Source organism: Nematolebias whitei, chromosome 23 (assembly GCF_014905685.2).
Source record: "Nematolebias whitei isolate Nwh7 chromosome 23, NemWhi1, whole genome shotgun sequence".
NCBI classification, from domain to species: domain Eukaryota; kingdom Metazoa; phylum Chordata; class Actinopteri; order Cyprinodontiformes; family Rivulidae; genus Nematolebias; species Nematolebias whitei.
The window spans coordinates 22552176-22564363 of NC_056520.1; the positions used below are offsets into that span (position 1 = coordinate 22552176).

The 12188-nt window shown below is 39.8% G+C and overlaps 1 protein-coding gene across 2 annotated transcripts; it reads right to left on the reverse strand.

The window, feature by feature from the left end:
• Positions 1–2837: 2837 nt before the first annotated feature.
• Positions 2838–7735, reverse strand: acadl (acyl-CoA dehydrogenase long chain). 2 transcript variants are annotated; one of them, XM_037696355.1, is made up of 11 exons: positions 7647–7735; positions 5010–5171; positions 4782–4919; positions 4535–4699; positions 4358–4424; positions 4117–4281; positions 3939–4040; positions 3756–3869; positions 3178–3305; positions 3009–3095; positions 2838–2931 (listed from the first exon to the last, which is right to left on the reverse strand). In XM_037696355.1, exons 1-11 carry the CDS (start codon positions 7733–7735, stop codon positions 2838–2840), a joined length of 1311 nt encoding a protein of 436 aa, XP_037552283.1. The 2 variants fall into 2 exon arrangements, with proteins under 2 accessions (XP_037552283.1, XP_037552282.1); XM_037696354.1 differs by having other exon boundaries at positions 5010–5178; positions 7636–7735.
• Positions 7736–12188: the final 4453 nt, after the last annotated feature.

The following is a 12188-nucleotide window of genomic DNA, read 5'->3' on the forward strand; positions in this document are numbered from 1 at the left end:
AAAGTTTGGTCCTTATTCAATGATTTTGGCGCTCAGTGGATGCAGAGTTGTATGAAACTGACGGGGAATTGGACCAAATCCGAACGTCCAGACTCATTGCTCAGTCTGAGTGCTGCTTGCTGGCCCATGAGGCCTCTCGAACAGGGAGGCATTGCTTGTAGGTCCAGTGTTTTTTCCGGAGCTCACCGGGACTTTTTTCATCCGGATTTGGACTCGATCGGGACCATTGTGCAGTCTTGTGTCTGCCTTTCTCCAAAAGCGTTTTGGTGCTGAAGGGCTGCACAGAGCTGATCAAAACCAGACCAGAACCGAGCCGTTGTGTTCTGCAGAGCTGGTGAGTAAAATGTTGCAGTACTATACAGTACATATACGTAGATGTTGTTAAAATTACATAGGTTTAAGAGTTTAGAACATTGTGAGCTTCTTCGCTGCAGGGTAGGTCTGCCGAACCAGAACTGAGCAGGTGTACGCTACGTACTCAACTTAAAATTTCAAGTTGAGTGAATAAACATTATAAAAGTTATCCAACAATGTTCAGTCAGATCATCTGGACAGTATCTTTTTTTAAGCTTAGACGTTTCGTCCTTCATCCAAAGGACTTCTTCAACCTGAGGAGCCACCAAACAAAACTGATTCCCACAACAACAGCATACTCCATAGATTATGGAGTAGGCTGTAAAGTCTATGGATGGTAGAGTAGTCTAGTATAGTCTATGGATAGTAGTCAGTCTAGTAGTAGTAGTCGTAGTAGAGATAGTCTAGTATAGTCTATGGTGGCTCCGAGGCCATGGTCTTGAGACGGAAAGGGGTAGAGTGCCCTCTCCTGGTCGGGGAGGAGGTCCTGCCCCAAGTAGAGGAGTTTAAGTATCTTAGGATCTTGTTCACAAATGAGGGAAAAATGGAGCGTGAGTGCAATAGGCGGATAGGTGCAGCGTCGGCAGTGAAGCGGGCACTGTACCGGTCTGTCGTGGTGAAGAGAGAGCTGAGTCAAAAGGCGACGCTCTCAATTTTTTTTCTCTTTTTTTTCATTTACCCTTTATTTATACAGGTAGTCTCACTGAGCCACAAGAACTCATTTTCAAGAGAAACCTGTTTAGGTAGCAGATGGTGGGGGTTAAGGGCCTTGCTCAGGGTCCCAGAGTGGGGCGAATGAGGGTGGAGGCAGGTGTGGGTGTTCCACCTTTTCCACCCACATTTTGATGTTGATGGTACCGGGAGTTGAACCTGCAACTTTGCGATCACAGGCCCATCTTCTAAACTCTGCACCACCACTCCCCCAATTTACTGGTCCATCTACATTCCTACCCTCATCTATGGTCATGAGCTTTGGATTGTGACTGAAAGAACAAGATCTCGGATACAAGCGGCTGAAATGAGTTTTCTCCGCGGGGTGTCTGGGCTCTCCCTTAGAGATAGGGTGAGAAGCTCGGTCATCCGGGAGGGACTCAGAGTAGAGCTGCTGCTTCTCCACATCGAGAGGAGCCAGTTGAGGTGGCTCGGGCATCTGGTTAGGATGCCTCCTGGACGCCTCCCTGGCGAAGTGTTCCGGGCACATCCCACCAGGAGGAGACCCAGAGGAAGACCCAGGACACGCTGGAGGGACTACGTTTCTCGGCTGGCCTGGGAACGCCTTGGGATTCCCCCAGAGGAGCTGGCCTAAGTGGCTGGGGAGAGGGAAGTCTGGGCCTCCCTACTTAGGCTGCTACCCCCGCGACCCGACCCCGGATAAGCGGAAGAAAATAGATGGATGGATAGTAGAGAAGTAGTAGTAGTAATAGTAGTAGTAGTAGTAGAGATAGTCTAGTAGAGTAGTCTAGTAGTAATAGTAGTATAGTCTATGGATAGTAGTCTAGTAGTAGTAGTAGTAGAGATAGTCTAGTATAGTCTATGGATAGTAGAGTAGTCTAGTAGTAGTAGTAGAGATAGTCTAGTATAGTCTATGGATAGTAGTCTAGTAGTAGTAGTAGAGATAGTCTAGTATAGTTTATGGATAGTAGAGTAGTCTAGTAGTAGTAGTAGAGATACTCTAGTATAGTCTAGGAGTATGCTGTTGGTGGGAATCAGTTGTGTTTGGTGGCTCCTCAGATTGAAGAAGTTCTTTGGATGAAGGACGAAACGTCTCAGTTTAAAAAAAACTGTCCAGATGACCTGACTGAACATTGTTGGATTTTATACCTGGATCATTGAGCATGAACTTTGGTATTATTAAGTTGTCTTGATTAATAAACTCTTGCTTTAGTTTAGTTGATTTAGATTCATTCGTTGACTGAACTGTTTTGGTTTGTTGTTTCAACTCAGAAATCTATGTCAATTTCCCAGCAGTCATGGAAGGAATAAAGCGCTCAATCTGTTCCTTGTTGCCATATATGACAAGTGTTAAATAAAATATTTTTTAAATAAATATAACATTCCTACTTCGTGGATTTTCATTTATTGTGTGTGTGTATGTGTGTGTGTGTGTGTGTGGGGGGGGGCATCTGAAACGTAATGCTCGCAATAAAGGGACTACTGTATTGTTTGAATTGGACTATTAATTACTTTTGTTTTGATTTGTTTACAACAGCTGTGTGATGTGATCAAAAGCAGTTTGACTGCTGCAATAAGCCCAACCAGATAAGGCACAAGTTTAGAAAAATCACTTTCCACTTGTAAAAATAGCTGACGTCATCTCCTTTTCTTGTACTGAAGTGCGGCCTCAATTTGTTGTCGTCCACGATTTGAAACTTCAAGCAGCGTTCGGATTTTTCACTACCACTTCTTGATTATGTTTGCACATTCCGAAACATTTCCAGACCACTTTTAAACAGCTCCTTCTACACAAAACACAGCCAAAAGTCTCACTTTTGGCCGACGATGCCACGAGCGATGAGCTCCTTCATGATTTCGTTGGCACCTCCATAGATGGACTGAACACGCGAGTCCACAAACGCCCTGAAAGCAAACAGAAGTCCGTTTGTTATCAGGCTGGCAAATACAAAACTCTTTGTTTTACGTGGACCGCCACTTACTTGGCGATTGGGTATTCCCACATGTAACCCCAGCCTCCGTGGAGCTGCAGGCACTGAGTGGCCACCTTGTTCTGGAGGTCCGACGTCCTTGAGATAAGATAAAGGAGCTCAGAATATGACTGGCTTAGATGACGAGTTTTCACACATCCCCACCCAAATGTATTCTTACCAATACTTGGCCATAGAGGCAGTCGAGGAATCCAGTCGATTCTCAGCGAAGAGCTGAATGCAGTTATCAACGAAAGTTCGGCCCACACAGATCTCAGTCTTCAGCTCTGCCAGCTTGTGCTGCACGGTCTATAATACAAACCATACTCTTAATTCTATGTAGAAAAAAACGGGGATAAACGTTACTATATTTAGTGAATTCAGTTCTATGATGAAAAAATATATTTTTTTTTTAAATTGAAGCAAAATATCAGGTGTTGTTAGGGTTATTTGTGTTTTCTTAGCTGGAAAAGATCAGGTGACGCAAATTCCAAAAGTTCCTTACAAAGTAAATATGTAATTCTTCCAAAAAAGCATCAAAAGTTTGTAATTCAAAAATAAAAAAAAAACTACAACCAGGAGGATATAACAAAATTAACAATAAAAAGCATCCAGCATATCAAAATACACTAAACAAAATCGAATTTGAGGATCCCGGATGAGCCCCCAATTATTTAACTTCCTTTCTGCAGAACAGAAACCTTTCTTAGCTTTTTGAAACAGACTTATACATTTTTTTAGGTACTTGAACATACAGACCTGTAGGTGAGCAAGGGTCTTGCCAAAAGCCTTTCGCTGCATAACATAGTTCCTGGTTTCTTCAAACATGAACTCACAGCTTGCTATGGCCATGTCGGCAACCGACAAACGTTCCTAATGACAAAAAAAGGATTAGCCAAATCGATATTTCGGATAGACGGCTTGCATGGAGATGTCTATTACCTGTGGCAGTTCATTCATCAGGTAGTAGAAACCTTTGTTGAGTTCACCCAAGACGGCACTGGCAGGAAGTCGCACATCCTCAAAAAATAGTTCAGCTGTGTCCTTTGAAAGAAGGGTGGACAGACATAAGAGGAAGAAGTTACAATCAATTCACTGGAATGGCCCTGAACTCCAGTACCTGTGCCTTCAGACCAATCTTATCCAACTTGCGTCCTTTCTGAAAGCCCTTCATGCCCTCCTCCACCAGAAACAGACTGATCCCATGTGCCGCAGACTTCGCCTCACGGTTGGTCACGGCTACGACCACCACCAGGTCAGCCATCCAACCGTTTGAGATAAAAACCTGGTAATAGGAAACGACAATAAACTTCAGCTGATCTTAAGAACCAACTAAGTATTTTAGCTTTTTGACGCTGTACCTTGTTGCCATTAAGAATCCAGTCACTGCCATCCTTATAGGCATATGTCTTCACACTCTGAAGATCGCTAAAAAATTAGAAAGGTGGAATAGTTATTAGTTATTAAAGTCACAACACACTGTTGTCATGCAGGCCTAAATCTTTGATGTCTGGTATACTGTAAGAGTGAAGTCGGACCTGCCAGCTCCTGGCTCTGTCATTGCAATTGCACCAATGCATTTCCCAGCAGTCATGGAAGGAATAAAGCGCTCAATCTGTTCCTTGTTGCCATATTTGACAATATAAGGCATGATGATTTCAGAGTGCAAACCAAAACCTGGGCCTGTACAGTTGGAATACATTCTGAAAAGAAAGTCATTTTGATCTTATGAGCAAAACTAGTCTGGTGTTATATCTCAAAAGTAGTCTTTGAATGATAACTCACCGCTCTTCCCATGCGATAGCTGCAGAAAACACGTCTGCTCCAATGCCGCCGTGCTCTTCTGGTATCGTTATACCCAGCAGTCCTTGCTCACCAGCCTTCTCCCACACCTCCCTGCTCACTTGACCTGCCTTCTCCCACCTGAGGCAAAATAGTTATAAGCGGGCTTGAATTAATTTCACGTCTTCGTAACAACCTCGTCAAACAAGAGGCCGTGCTTCGACTACCTACTCGTTGTGGTGTGGAATCACTTCCTCTTGAAAGAATCTCCGAACACTTTGTCTGAAGATATCGTGGTCCTCGTTGAAGATGCGGCGGGTTCCAATGTCCATCATGTTTCTGGCAGCGGAGGTCTCCAGTCGTGTAGGAGTGGACGGCTGACTATGCTGTTTTCTGAGTGGAAAAACAGGATCAGTCACTCCCTGCTTTAAAGACAACCAACTTATTTGAAAGCCCATGACACATTAATCAACTGCCTTGCTTAGGGAGAAAACAGTGACCCAGCAAAAGAGTGGGTATTTTGAGACTAACTGAAATTAGTTTTAATTTTAAAACAAAGTAGTTTCATAATATACACGGTATTTTCAGATTTGACACCTGTGGATTTATTTCTGCGGCACAAAATAATAATTTAGTGTCACTTGTAAAGCCTTTTGCTGTTATTTCCATCTTTTTTTATTATTTGGGTGTTCCACAGGGTTATATGTTAGGACCTGAAAGATGAGAGGATGTCCAGTGTCAAATGTATGCAGACAAAGTAATCTTGTACAACTGTGGCAAAAAGTACTGGAAATTAATTAAAAAGAGGACACCCCCCCCCCCCCCCCCTTCCCCGGAGTTGCTGCACCCCTCCCTTTATCCAGTTCTCCTTTGTCTCAGTGGGAAAAAAAAAACAAAGAAAGATTGTTTGTCTTTGTGCTTGAGGAGGGAAACAGGATGAAATTATGAGGATGATTATAATAAAACTGAGATGAAACACTATGGGGTGGCACAGAGGTTAGAGAAGGTGGAAATGTGATCGGAAGGTCGCGGGTTCAACACCCTGGACCAAGAACATCAAAATGTGGGTGAGAAAGGTGAAACACCCACACCTGCCTCCACCCCCATTTGCCCCAACCTGGGCCCTTGAGCAAGGCCCTTAACCCCCACCATCTGCTCCCCCGGCTGTGGAAGCTCTCTGCACCACACAGAGGGTAGCTCAGTGGTCTCTCACCTAGGCCTATAGAGGACTGATAGACTATACTAACCACAGGATCCCGTCTGGTATGGGAACGCCACCAAGCAGAAAGGAAAGCACTGCAAAGAGTCATAAGACTGTGGAGTGGATCACAGGGACAAAACTTTCTTCCGTAGACTCAATGTATGTACAGCACTGCCGAAAAACAGCAGCAGGAATCAGAAAGGACTCACTCCATCCAGCTCGCTCTCTTATCAGACACAAAAAAATGTTCATATAACCTGAGACACAGTAGAGCGGATAGCGTCATAACCTGCAGTACAAGGTGTTTTTAATAGGTTTTCCCTGCCACAGTCAAGACTGATGGCAAAACAAAACTACTGATCAGGTGCAATCATAACCCCACACTACCCAACTTCACTGGTCATGTGACACGGTTTTTACTGTTGTTTCAGTGTTTTTGACTATGTCAGATAAATAGTGTTATTTTGTATGAATGTTTCTGTTCAGGGGCAGCACGGTGGCGCAACTGGTAGAGCTGCTGCCTCTCAGCGAACAGGTCCCTGGTTCAAACCCCGGTCCAGGTGCCTTCTGGGTGGAGTTTGCATGTTCTCTCCGTGCATGCGTGGGTTTTCTCCGGGTACTCCGGTTTCCTCCCACAGACCAAAAACATGCATGTTAGGCTGATTGGTAACTCTAAATTGTCCCTAGGTGTGAGTGAGAGAGTGAATGGTTGTTCGTCTCGTTTGTCTCTGTGTCCCTGTGATGGACTTGCGACCTGTCCAGGGTGTACCCCGCCCCTTGCACAGTGATTGCTGGACATGGGCACCAGCGACCCCCGTGACCCAAAATGGAATAAACGGGTAAAGATAATGGATGGATGGATGGATGAATGTTTCTGTTCAGAGTGCCCTGAGACGACTTCTGTTGTGACTTGGAGCTATATAAATAAATTGAATTGAATTGATTGTGAGAGCTCTGCATAAGAATGCCAATGTGCCTGGATTGTTGGTCTGCGAACAAATGGCAAAAAAAGAACTTTGATCTGTAGTTGCGTCAGGAAGGGCGTAAGAATAATTGCCAAGTCTTCTTGCGAGTTAGTTCGCTGTGGCGAACCCTGAAGAAGGGAGCAGCTGAAAGAAGAAGAAAAAATACAATAAAAGTAGGAACGGCTCTTTACTGTCTGCGACTCGTTTCTTGTTGTTCGTTGTAAAGAGTCGTTCAAAAGATCCGGATCGTTCACGAACGTCACGCTCCGATGGCTCTAAGGCGGAGCCTGAGGAGGGGGAGGAGCTTCCAACTGCATTAAGCAGCTGAATGAAACAGTTATACATTTTTCAATAACTCCAAAAATAAGTTTATTTTTTAATAACGACATCCTTTAGTGCAACATCGAACCATTAAATGTAACACTTGTAAGTTACGTAAGTCTTTTTGCTTAGTTAATTAATACATTCCATTATTATTCATAACTAACAAGTAGTAAGCCAAAGGTTGCCGTGAACTACACAGTGTTAAACTTTAACATTTAACACAACTTTTTAAGTAAAATAGAAAAAACGCTGATGTCACTCAAAGAAAACAATCACAAACTTTTGTAAAGGTCTTACGGATTAAACGTAACTTGCTATACTCAAGACGTACGGTATTTCTAGATCATAACCATTTATTTTATAAAGAAAATTTTTAACCTGGCAGAAGCCGCAGAGAGCACCACTCGTCGTCCAAAGGCATTTTTCAACCTGCAAACACTCGGTTTGACAATATTCTTACAAAACATCTCTGAGCGAAAGCAGCTTCTTGAGATCTGGATACGAGCAAAGATCCTATGCGCGTGTTAAGATGTATCACTTGTTAGCTTTTTGTAATCATAACAGTGTGGCAACGCAACGAGAACAATTTGTTTCGACTTTTTTTTTTTAAACCTTATTTTTCTTACCACGTTATATTTCAAACTAAATTAGTGTCAGTTGTATATGTTTGCTGGTTTTCTCACTCTACTCGTAAACAATCTAAACGTTTTTATGCTTTTGATTATTTCTATTAAACAAAATATTTATCAGAGTAAGACGTCTTTGCCTAAACCAGAAACCCTTTCTACTTGATGCTGCCACCTGCTGGTAACTTTTGGTAACTACAGCACAAACAAAATACTACAGTACAGTAAAACAATCTAACAAATTAAACAAAGATTAAAGTTCACAATAAGATGTACAGAAAAAGACTGAACAAGAGTTCTGAGTTCATGCTCAATAATCCAGGTGAAAAATCCAACAAAGTTAAGTCAGGTCCTCTGGACAGTTTCTTTTTGTTGAAATGTTTCACTTTTCATCCAAAAGACTTCATCAGTCCAAGGAGCCAAAACAAACTAAACAAACAAAATTATACAATATATACAAAGCTTTGTCATTCAAAAACCATTTTACTTTATACAGCAATGCAATTGATTTTGCTATTTTTATTTTACATGAGATTTCCATGTCAGCTTCTCATCATTAACGACACCCAAACATTTTATTTAATTAACTCTATGAATTTCAACACTGTCAATTTTAAATGGGACTTCGATCATTTTCTTTCTGTTGCTAAATATCATGTAGTTTTTTTTCTCTCCAAATTTAACGATAACTTATTAAGTTGGAACCAAATTTGTATTTTTACAAATTCTGCCTGTATCATTTCTAACATCCGTATACCTTCAATATCTTCACCTGAACAAAAAAATGTGGTATCATCTGCAAATAAAACACTTCAAAAGCCCTGACACATCAACCAGATCATTCACATACAAAATAAACAACTTTTGTCCCAACACCGAGCCCTGAGGAACTCCACATCCATTCACAGAAAATTCAGATTGTTTACCTGTACAAACTGTCTCCTATTATTCAAATAACTGGACACCCACTGTAGTGCTAATCCTCTAATGCCATATTTATTCAGTTTTTCAAGGAGAAGGGTGTGGTCAATAGAATCAAAGGCCTTTTTTTAAATCAACAAAAACACTAACACAATACTGTTTTTGATCAACAGAAGTTGTTATCTCTTCTGTTAATTCCATGAGAGCCATTGATTTTGAATTATTTGCTCTAAACCCATATTGTCTATTATTTAAATCGATCTAATCTGGTTAAAATAATTTCCCTAATATTTTTTGAAAATTGTGGCAACAAGGATATTGGTCTGTAATTAGTGAATACACATTTCTCACCATTCTTATAAAGAGGAGCTATCTTTGCTATTTTCATATTTTCTGGAAATGTTCCTGTTTAAAATGATAAATTACATATAAAAAATGTAAATGGTTCAATAACATAACTCATTATATCCTTTACAAACATCATATCCATCGAGTCTTTTGATCTTTTATCTGCAAGATTTTTCACAATACTCAATATTTCTTCTTTATCAGTGTCACTGAGAAAAATGCTGTTGGCACAACCCATGACTGTATGACACATCATTATTTACATTTGGTATTTTAACTGCAAGACTTGGGCCAACATTCACATAATATTCATTGAATTCATTTACTATTTCATTTTAATCGTAGATTTTCTTGTCATCTTTTACAAAATACCTTGAAATACCTGATCATATTTTATGATTTTTCAAAACACTATTCATTACGCGCCATGTTGCTTTCATATCACCCTTACTTTTGTTTAGTAAGCCGCTATAATATTCCTTCTTATGTTTTCTTATAATCCATACCATAGTTATTATTAAATATTATTCTTATATAATGATTATTATAATTATTAATTCCGAGTTAACTGATTGACCCTTGATTTCCACTAAATCTAATTACATTTCAGGAAAAACACGCCCACCTTTTTTACCTCTTCATTTTCCTGACAAATTTAGCTGCTAGTCGTCTTACAAACGACCTATAATCTCAAGAAATAGTGCAGAAGATGAGAAAAACTCTATTGCTGATTGATAGATGATTAGGCCCATAGCAATAAACAATAAATCAATCAATCGCATGATAAATTTAAATTATCGACCTCATTTTCATTTATGGGCTTTATCGCTTTTTCGTGTCTCTCTCTTTCTACTGAAGACACTGGATGACAAAAGGCTCAACTCCGGCGCTCTTCACTGACCCCTCCCTTTCTCTTTAAAATCCATTTTAACGATCCAAAATCGCGTTTTTGGATCGGTAAAAGCAGCTAAGCTGAGAAGCTAAGCTACAAGCTAAGCTAACAGGCCAACCTCGGGGAAAAAACCTCCGTCTTGTCGAAGCTCCAAAATTCACAGTTGAAACTCGTGCCTTCATCTAAAACAAGAGTGTCAAACTCGGCGCCAAAATTAAAACCTTTTTCAAACTAAGGGCCAGTTTCAGAATCTACATCAACTCAAGTTAGATACCCAACATCTTTTCTTGGTTGCAGGTTCCTCAGCAAGTGTTTGATTGGTGTCATTTGACGTTCTCTGTTGCACTTTTGACATCATAATCAAAGATTACCAAAAAAAAAAAGTGATATGCTAAAGATCCTGATGCATGCTCATTGCTATGCTATGCTATAGCTAGCTATGCTAAAGAGCTCAAACCACACCGAGCATCCACTTTTTAAAGAACCGGAACGAAAGGAAGGCGAGACAGCCCACGTCACGTCAAGGGGCCTCTGTCCCATTTTTCTTAAAGAGATGTGCTGCTCACTCCCTCACTATCCATCCTTTGGTTCAAACAGTCTTGTACTGCCATCCGGTGGTCAAAAAAGGTACTACATACAAAAATTAACCAACATTTCTTCTTAAATTTGACAATAATTACTAATTATTGTCAAATTTCAAACAATATAATTGTATATCGCAATAATTTCTGAGACAATTAATCACCCAGCAAAATTTATTGTGACAGGCCTGTATAGATGATTGAATATAAACTATGTATTTTCACTTTTATGACTTGCAAATGTGTCACTACTACTCGCACGCTACTCCAAATCTTTGATCCTATTTATTGTTTAGTTGTGTTCACTGTAACAAATCATGTTAATATACTTACAGCTCAGCAGTCCATTGTAAACTGTTGGTTTTTAGCTAATTTACTAATTTTTGTACTAATTTCTGCTTATTTAAACCAAATTCAGCAAATATTTGTTCTTTGTGCTTTCTTCTGCTAACTTATTGTTATGCTTGTTCTTCCATTTCAGCTACATTTTAGCACATTTTTTTAAGCTAATTTCAGCTGTTTTCTCAGCAAGTTGTTCAGCAATAAGCATTCACACTGCATTGTCACAGCGAATGCAGTTTCTCTAGTTATTTATTGATATTTGTACATTTTAAGACAAAAGAAGGGAAAGAATTACCAATTTTATAAAATGTTTAAAACTTAACTATGTTCTTTTTATTTATTTATTTTTTTTGTGGAAAAAATAATGAAGTATCTTACGTTGAAGTAATAAAACGTAAAGTTAAAGTGAATTTTTAAAAATAGGCCTGTTTGTTGGTTGAATTTTATAATTAAAGTGAATACTTTTATTTACTTTTTTCTTTAATTTTGTTGTTATCAGATTGACTCATATTTCTTCTAACTTGCCTTAAAGCTATTCAAACAAATCTGATGGATCTGAGAGAAAGATCACATCGTAAGACTGGTCGACCTAAAGAAGTGTCTAACAAACTACTAACATGGTGTAGTCAACATGTTTGACTTCTTGTACTGATACTAGAATTTATATATTTGCAAAAGAAATGACAGTAAAACAGATAAAACGAGCCTTTCTTGCTTTTGGTATAACAACCTATAAAATAGTTTTATGTTAGTTTTGATCAAAACTTGAAAAAGCCGCTGCAGACGGACCAAAGAGCCTCAAGTTGTAGACCCCTGGTTAGCTAAATATGGAGAAAACTCTCCACCTAAACAAAGTATTTCCTCTGGCCAGATGGAATCAGACCTTTAAAGGCCATTCCAACAAGGATTCATTTAGTTTTTACCCATGATAGTCACATTTAGAGCAAAAACATTTGCTGCTACCAAAAACAGTGATTTTTGTATGAAGGTGCCTCTTTACCTCGTGTATGTATTTGCTTTCACGTTCTTATGCAGCAAGTTTTATTTGTATTAGCATAAACTTCAAAATATTTCAGAGCGAGAAGTTTGTGGTGGAACATCTATACAGGTGAACTATCGCTATGCAAAGCAAGGTTGGGGTGAGATTTATGGGAAGTTAGGTTTTTAATACGTGGCATGAGGGCAATAAAAGAGGAAGAATCAGCCAAGA

What these genes read in the sequence shown, in the direction of transcription:
- acadl (XM_037696354.1), bottom strand. Translation starts at nt 7,735, where the DNA reads ATGTTTTGTAAGAATATTGTCAAACCGAGTGTTTGCAGGTTGAAAAAT. An exon ending in GGATTCTTAATGGCAACAAG is followed by an intron (nt 4,282 to 4,357) that starts GTACAGCGTCAA and finishes TCCTATTACCAG; the next exon opens with GTTTTTATCTCAAACGGTTG. An exon ending in AGATTGGTCTGAAGGCACAG is followed by an intron (nt 4,041 to 4,116) that starts GTACTGGAGTTC and finishes CTTCTTTCAAAG; the next exon opens with GACACAGCTGAACTATTTTT.